General features: G+C 39.9%; 1 protein-coding gene across 1 annotated transcript; it reads left to right on the forward strand.

Moving 5' to 3' along the window:
- The first annotated feature begins 229 nt into the window (after nucleotides 1-229).
- On the forward strand, nucleotides 230-7,818 carry LOC124043922 (NADH dehydrogenase [ubiquinone] 1 alpha subcomplex subunit 10, mitochondrial-like). Its single transcript, XM_046363074.1, has 10 exons — nucleotides 230-395; nucleotides 839-1,007; nucleotides 1,192-1,407; nucleotides 1,609-1,695; nucleotides 2,550-2,671; nucleotides 5,271-5,338; nucleotides 5,506-5,560; nucleotides 5,769-5,854; nucleotides 5,994-6,102; nucleotides 7,667-7,818. The coding sequence occupies exons 1-10, from the start codon at nucleotides 321-323 to the stop codon at nucleotides 7,733-7,735; spliced, it is 1,056 nt and encodes a 351-aa protein (XP_046219030.1). The 5' UTR covers nucleotides 230-320; the 3' UTR covers nucleotides 7,736-7,818.
- The last annotated feature ends 758 nt before the right edge of the window (nucleotides 7,819-8,576 follow it).

The following is an 8,576-nucleotide window of genomic DNA, read 5'->3' on the forward strand; positions in this document are numbered from 1 at the left end:
GAGCCTGTCTTACCCAATTAAGGTGCCACCAACCTCCTGTGGCGGAGACAGTAGATAATATGTATATCTTTATATCTGGTAAGTGTTATCCGGAATCCTTGGGACGTCCCTACCCTAAACCCTAACTTTACTCTTACCATAACGCTCATTTTAAATGGTTGGCTTTTTCTTTCAGGCAATACAATTGGACACACTTGATGACGTCAATATTACTCGACTACGGGCAAAAAATACAATTTCAACGCGTTATTATCGCGCCTCGACATAACTTGCATAGAGGGTGAATTTTGGGTCAGATTTGCGGGTCTGGTGGTAAAATCATGGCGTTACGGGTGATCCGTTTGGTCATCCCCTCGGGGACAGCCGTTTTCAAAGCAGGGACACTTATTCACACGGTAAGATTGGCAGAATAATTTCCAAAATGCTCTCTCGCGCAACGAATGGCATCAAGTTCACAAGCCGCCCTCGATACAAGGACACCATAACAAGAATGCTAATGCTAAGAAGGCTAACTAGCAGATTGGTGTTTTGTATGGCCAGCTGCGTCTTATGTGGTTGTCAACAACTATTGTGTCGCAATGTATTGTTATTAGCGGCAATGTTCATTCATTTGTTAGCTAGCTTATTTGAACTAATTGTCAAATTACCGTTATCCCGTTATTGTCATCCTCCTGACATGCTAGCTAGTATTTCAGTTTTATCAATTACAATGAAGCATATTTAATTCATGGTGGGCAGGCTGGTCAGAAGGATGACGCTCACATACTCATTCTATTGATACGGAGTACAATTCAATATTATATTTGAGAATTAATTGATCAACATATCTTATCTATAGGCTGGTATTCACACAAGCTCATTAAGGAACCTACGGTACGGCTGGTGGGCATATGCACTGGGCGAGAGGACAACCCCAAGGTTCAAAGAGAACAGCAAGATCATCTCCATTGATGGCAACCTGGCCTCAGGAAAGGGGGCGCTGGCCCAGAGTCTGGCTGATAAGCTGGGTAATGATCCTGTTGTCGATGCAGTTATTGAAGTCTAGACTACTTATTTATACATATTTATAACTTGGGGAGTTAGAAGTTTATAATGCCAATTGCATTAACTAAAAATAAACTTAATTCCCTACCTTCTGGTACAAAACAGGATTCATGTAAATGGACTCCATTAACACTTTGATGTCTGTAGGGATGCTGTACATGCCTGAGCCCAACACGCACTACTTGGACAAGATGACAGCGGAGAAGGAGCCTCTGCCAATCGCCTTCAACGGTAACTGCAGCTTGGAGAAGTTCTATGCAGACCCCAAGGCTGCTGACGGGAACTCCTACCGGCTACAAGCATGGATGTACCTCATGAGGCTCCTTCAGTGGTCAGACGCCATGGAGCACCTGCTAACCACAGGTACGGCTGGCTGGCTATGGGAATGAGCTCAGATATCACTCACAAATGACATCAGGACTGTGTTAAGGAATTGAGCTCTTGAGCTTACATTACTGTAGTTAAATTAATGCCTTGTTATTCTAAATGGCTTATTGCAAAAATATTATTCTGTCCTTTTTGGGTTTTTAGTCATGTCCTTCTCATAAACTTTCTCCATTCTAGGCCAAGGTGTGATCTTGGAGCGCTCCCCCTACAGTGACATGGTGTTTGTGGAGGCCATGTTCAAACAGGGCTACATCAGAAGGCAGTGTAAGTACTGAAATCCTTATAATAAGGCTGGTACAGATCTGAATAGTCTTATTGCATTGTTATTTTTTAAATTTTATTTCACTTTTATTTAACTAGGTAGACCAGTTGAGAACAAGTTCTCATTTACAACTGCGACCTGGCCAAGATAACGCAAAGCAGTGCGACACAAACAACAACAGAGTTACACATGGAATAAACAAACATACAGTCAATAACACAATAGACATGTCCATATACAGTGTGTGCAAATGAGGTAAGATAAGGGAGGTAAGGCAATACATAGGCCATCGTGGTGAAATATTTACAATTTAGCAATTAAACACTGGAGTGATAGATGTGCAAGTAGAGATACTGGGGTGCAAAGGAGAAAGAAGAAAAACAGTATGGGGATGAGGTAGTTGGATGGGCTATTTACAGAAGAGCTATGTACAGGTGCCGTGATCTGAGCTCCTCTGACAGCTGGTGCTTAAAGTTAGAGAGGAAGAAATGAATCTCCAGCTTCAGTGATTTTTGCAATTCGTTCCAGTCATTGGCAGCAGAGAACTTGAAGGAAAGGCCGCCAATGCAGGAATTGGCTTTGGGGGTGACCATTGAAATATTCCTGCTGGAGCGTGTGCTACGGGAGGGTGCTGCTATAGTGACCAGTGAGCTGAGATAAGGCAGGGCTTTACCTAGCAATATATGATGAATCAGATCTGGTTTAACACTGACCTGACAAGCCATGCTATTGAAAGGTCATTAGTGTTTTAAATAAATCAACTTTGGGTGAAGATGCTTTTTTATGTGTGCCACCATTACTACAAAAGGGGCATTTTGCATTGCTGTGGTTGAATCTCATATGTTCTGTAATGCAGGTGTAGACCACTACAATGAAATCAAAGGTATCAGCATCTGTGAGTTCCTGCCCCCTCACTTGGTCATCTATGTGGACAAGCCAGTGGAAGAAGTGCAGAAGAAGCTAAAGGCATCAGGCAAAGTAGGGAGACACAAACAAGGAAAATATCCATGCTATACTTTTCTAGGCATATCGTTTGTCTGTTTGACTGAATGACCATCCATTATCAGCTGGTAGAAAACCTATGGAAGTTTTACTCAACCAATTTTGAGTCCTGTCCAGTAATTATTATTATTAATGATTAAGTTCACATTATTATGTGAACTTTTTCTAATATTGATGTATTTGGGGCTTTAAACAAAACGTTTTAAACTCCTCAAAGTCTCTACTGTGGTCGTGAGCTAGGTTAGAAACATTTAAAAATAATTATCAGTTTGTTGCTAACTGCAAGTAATGTTCTTAATTGGAAGCTTTCCTTTGCCAAATGCCTCTAGTAATGTGTAAAAATTATAGAAATTAGTTGTTGGTTTCACGTACGCCCATTTAGGACCTCTCACATTTGGCAGGCAGGCGGGCGGGCCTCACAAAGCCTGTCTTTAAACATAATCATGGAGGGCTGGTGGAATTCGGTGCGAATTGAGATAAATATGCAGCCTCAAATTCTACCAGAAAAAGGAGCTTTTAGGACAAGTCTTGTTGCTCAACTTAGGTAGTTTGATTCATACTTCAGATCTGTGTTCCAAACTTTTCTTTCCGGAGTGTAATTCTCACATCTCTGATTGGATTTAAATATATAACATGTTTAAATCTCAGTATTAAAGATGTTGAATCACACTCCCGTATTTAAAGCCAGATGTATCCTTTCAATGATCAACATGATGGATCTTTTTTATCTATGCAATGTTTAGGGTGCATGTTGAATAACCATTTTCATCGATGGTCTTGTTTCGGCTATTGCCTTTAGAAAGTATTCACAGCCCCGACTTTTTCCACATTTATTTGTTACAAAGTGGGATTAAAATGGAATGAATTGTAATTTTTCTGTCAACAATCTTCACAAAATACTCTGCAATATTGAACTGGAAGATTTTTTTTTACATTTTGTAAAAAATAAAAATAAAAAACTATTTAGGGCTGTCCTCGACTAAATCTCGGTGGACCGAAAGTCGTCTGTTCTTTCGACCAATCAATTGGCTGATTAAAAAAAAAAAAATACATTTATATATAACGTGTTTTTAAAATCAACTATACAGTACCTGTCAAACGTTTGGATGCGTACTCATTCAAGGGTTTTTCTTTTAAAAAAAGGTGTTATTTTGTGTTATGAAATAACACGCGGGATCATGTAGTAACCAAACAGGTGTTAAACAAATCAAAATATATTGGAGATTCTTTAAAGTAGCCACCCTTTGCCTTGACAGCTTTGCACACTGTTGACATAGCAACATGATGCAGCCACCACTATGCTTGAAAATATAGCAAGTGGTAGTCAGTGACATGTTGTATTGGATTTGCCCTAAACATAACACTTGTTATTCAGGACTAAAAGGTTATTGCACATTTTTTGCAGTATTACTTTTGTTTTTAGCTTGTTGCAAACAGATGCATGTTTGGTATTTAATTTTATACAGGCTTCCTTTTCACTCAAGTCATCTAGGTTAGTATTGTGGAGTAACTACAATGTTGTTGACTCATCCTCAGTTTTCTCCTATCACAGCCGTTACCATTTTTTTTACTGTTTTAAAGTCACCATTGACCTTATCTTAGTAGTGACTGGGTGTATTGATACTCCCATACAACATGTAATTAATAACTTAACCATACTCAAAGGGATATTACATTTCTGCTTTTTTATCTACTGGTAGGTGCCCTTTGCAAGGCATTGGTAAACCACCCTGGTCTATGTGGTTGAATCTGTGTTTGATATTCACTGCTTGACTGAGGGACCTTACAATTATCTGTATGTGTAGGGTACAAAGATGAGGTCGTCATTCAAAAGTTTGGACGCATACTCATTCAAGGGTCTTGTTAAACACTATTATTGCACACAGAGTTAGTCCACTTTACTCCTGAACTTATTTAAGTTTGCCACAAAAATGTCAATAAACCTAATTCCACTTTGACATGATGGGGTATTGTGTGTGTGTGTGTGTGTAGGCCAGTTACAAAAACATCTCGATCCATTTTAAATTCCGGTTGTGTAACACACAGCAAAATGTGGAAAAAGTGAATACACAAAAAAGAGAATACTTTCTGAAGATACTGTATTTGCCCAAAAGCTGCACTTGTGTTTTTAGATCACTAATAGTATTGGATGGGTAGCATTTTTGGAAACAAAAACCATCTGTCAAACTTCTAAAGTCTTAATACTGGTCAATAAAGGAATTAAATCAAGCTGAAGCCCGGATAAGAATTCAAACATGGCCCTTCAAATAGATGCATGTCAGTTGCCACTGAGTTATTTGGTTTTGCGTGCCGTGATTATTCTTAAGTTCGGTGTAATTACTTTTCCGCTCTACGGATCAGATCATTGAAGGTGAGAATCTGCTTCAACAGCTCCAAACAGATCTTCTGCTTCTTTACCACTTTGGGTGTTCCGCTTGTTAAGTTAAATCCGTTTAAGGCACTTTGACTAAGCAAGAGAATTGTGTTGGGTCTGGTGTTAGCTGTCTTTTCAAATAGTCTATTTTCTGGTGTGTGTTGTTCCTGTCTTTATGAATCTATCCTGTCTTACCCTCAGGATGTGCCCCTACCCTATCTGAAGAGCATTGAGGATGCCTACAAGAAGACCTACCTTCCCAAAATCAGGTTAGTGGATTAGAAAGCTCTCTAGTGAAACATATATTCATTATACCTCTGAGATGACCCTTGTCTTTTAACAACTTGAACGTTTTTAACAATGCAATTTCTCAAGACAACTCCGATCTGACCTTCAACCATTTACAAGAAAGGTGTTGAGTTTTTCTTTATTTCAGTGAGAATGCAGAATTGCTTGCTTATGATGCTACCCAAGCACAAGACATTGAGAGGGTAAGGAAATCCAGTGAATGACGAGAGGCATCAAATTGTATAATAATAATCTTGTAGTTTCTGGTGAGAAAACAAACATGGCGTTGATACGTTATAGGCCTAGCCAATGCATCATACTGAAATGCACTGACTGCTATTGAAAACCTGTCTTATTCTCTCACAAAACTCTCGTCAAACAGACTTCCCTTTTTTGTTTTTTTCTCTTTAGATTGCAGAAGACATTGAGGACTTGAAATTTGAGAAAGGACCTTGGGTAGAGCAGGATGATGTCACACTCCACTACATGAGAATGCTGTAAGTATAACCACTCAATTTGTTCCCTACACGTGTAGACCTTACTTTTCCATCACGTACATGGGTAGGCCTATATAGTTCATATTGGAGCTCTGGAAGCTTTCTCATCAGCCTGCTGTTTTCCTTCCTCTCTCCCAAGGGTGGAAGACAAGATGAGGGTTGCAGACCTGACCCTTGTACCCAACTTCCTGCCTGAGGTCACCATCGGGGCTCACGAGTATGACGCAGGCTACTATGCCTTCAAATCAGTAAGGGAGAAAAGCACTCTACTTCTTTTATGATGTAGTGTGGCTCGATCACCTGATATGACCAGATTATGATAAAGTGGGGTATGAGCTATAGGTACCATACTGCAAAGGTAGAAAACTTTTCCCTTCTTCAATAGTATTTTCCCTCTGTCTCTTCTGGGTTTTGTGGCCGTCTTGTGGTTTTGCCTCCAGCATATTAAATAACTATTTTGGTAGCTGAAATATCAAATGATATACGAAAAGGGAAATGCCATATGTGGAATATTCTCCAAGTCATTGGTGTCATCAGTCTTGCAGGAAAACATTCTGTACTGACCTTTAAAGTTTATTGACTGGAGATGTGGGGGTATATAATGTGCTACAGGATTCTTTGAGCTGACATTTTGCTCGGTGCCCGCTATTATACTGGAACGAGTGGGAGGACAAGCTTGGGGAATGTGAACTATGGCGGGCTTAGGTTGTCTGCGTTTTCTCATCCATACTTCTACTTGACAAAGTTCACTTCTTCTGAAGTGCAAGCTAGGATTCCGCAGTAGAGTGTGTACTGTACTGTTTGACAAGAACAACCAATAGGGGTTTGTCTGGTGATGTCATTTTGGCTTCGCCAGCATAAACTTGTGCTAAGTTGTACCGCAGATGTCAAAGTAAAACTAGGTAAACAAAACTTGAATGCCTCTCAATGTTGCTATTTGCAATCCAACACCACTTCTTCAATCTTGGCTGATTTTGTTTTTGAGGCTGTAAATGTCTTTATATTTAAGTTTGTTTTCTGCTTCTTTGGCTGACTGATAACAGTTGAAAGAAAGAGAAGCTGTGTTAATGTAGGCCTTAGTCTAGTGTTAACTATCTTTTTTGTTTCATACTCACAAGACTGATGGGCTAGTGTCGCCTAGGTGACTGAGAGCAGCCTGGCTGTCGATCAGTCTGTCACTGACGTGGCTTCACATTAGCAGGAACTCATAACGCGCTGTTTGCTAAGGCTAGGGGGGTGATGGACTGCAATGTCGCCCCTAGTGACAAAACACTTTGCTATACCATTAGTCTTTGCTGTCGTCCCACATCTAAGGATGGATGAGTCTTGAGTTGCTAGTTCTTCGAAGCTTAAGGGAATAAGAAGGCCCGGCTTCTTAAATCGGAGAACTGTTAAACCTGCCCAAGTGTCCTGTGGAATATTGTGTGTCTCTTTTTACCCAGGCAATTCCCGCAAATGTTTTTTTTTAATCAAGGATGACTCCTTGACCCTTGTGTTGGATTCGTTTTAAGGATTTCATCAGTGAAGCGTAGGTTATGACCTGTATGCCCAGACTAAAAGAGTTACAGAACTCTCAGAATAACTATTAGGCTGCTAACTTTTATTAAGGCAAAACATTTATTAAGAAGTTCTTGTTTATACCTAGCTTAACTACATTGTATTTTACTTGCAACTTCACTAAGATTTTCTCTCCCATATTTTTGGCAACTGTTTCAGCAAATACATCCCGGATGTCTTAGCATACATAATAGGCTAAATCCCCTATCACTTATCTCACTCTAATTAAACTGACTGTCCTTTTCTTTCCAAAAGCTCCTGGGAAAGAAGTACGCTGCAGGTTATAATGCAGACATAGGAGACACGAACATCTGGCTGAAGTGAATGAGTGGACCTGACTACTCTGGAGCTGATTGCTGTAGATGAATGGTTCGTTCCTCATTCCCTCCCTCAACCCACCCACCCCACATACCTGTTCACTCCTCCCTATGGGTGGAGAAGTCTAAATATGGGAGTATCTGTTTGATCCAATCTGGAACATTCTCTTCTCTGATCCGACTGTGTGTATCGAGGAGAAATTGTATTAAGTCCATGAATTATGCATTAAAAAGTACATCTAAAAACTTGTTGTTTTATTTTTGTGAAATGTGCATCTAGCCTTTTCAAGAGGGATAATGGAAATTGGATTAAGAGGAGAGATTACAGTTTATCCTCAATCATATTACTATTTTTTTCACAGCCTGCAAGTTTGCTGTCCCAGTTTAAGTGACTTCACTGACTTGTATCATTATAATGTATCCGCTAGTCTTTTCTTTAGCAGATGCTTCCCACAGTGACTTTGTCAGTGCATAGTGCGGTGTCACACAGCCCCGTAAGGGTTTACTGTTTTTCTGAACCACAGTTCCGGGTATGGAAGCAGGTAGCCAATTAGGCAGATCTTCAGTGTGCCTGTTGTACTATATGTGTCTGCAGATACTGACTGGGCTCAGACTGATTGGCTTCCAGCCGTTCCATAATGGCATATCAAGCACAATACATTTATAAATAACGAAATGTAAAATCTGCAGTTATGACATGCTCTGAGGGCAAGATTAGATATACTACTTTCATGAAAGAGAAAGATGGTCATTCAGGTGCTGCTAATTTCCGACTCTAGTGCTATGGATCACCAAGGACATATTGAAGTTCAGCTTTCTTATTGAACCAGGCGATTGAAAGTTATTTT

Source organism: Oncorhynchus gorbuscha, linkage group LG09 (genome assembly GCF_021184085.1).
Source record: "Oncorhynchus gorbuscha isolate QuinsamMale2020 ecotype Even-year linkage group LG09, OgorEven_v1.0, whole genome shotgun sequence".
Classification (NCBI taxonomy): Eukaryota; Metazoa; Chordata; class Actinopteri; order Salmoniformes; family Salmonidae; genus Oncorhynchus; species Oncorhynchus gorbuscha.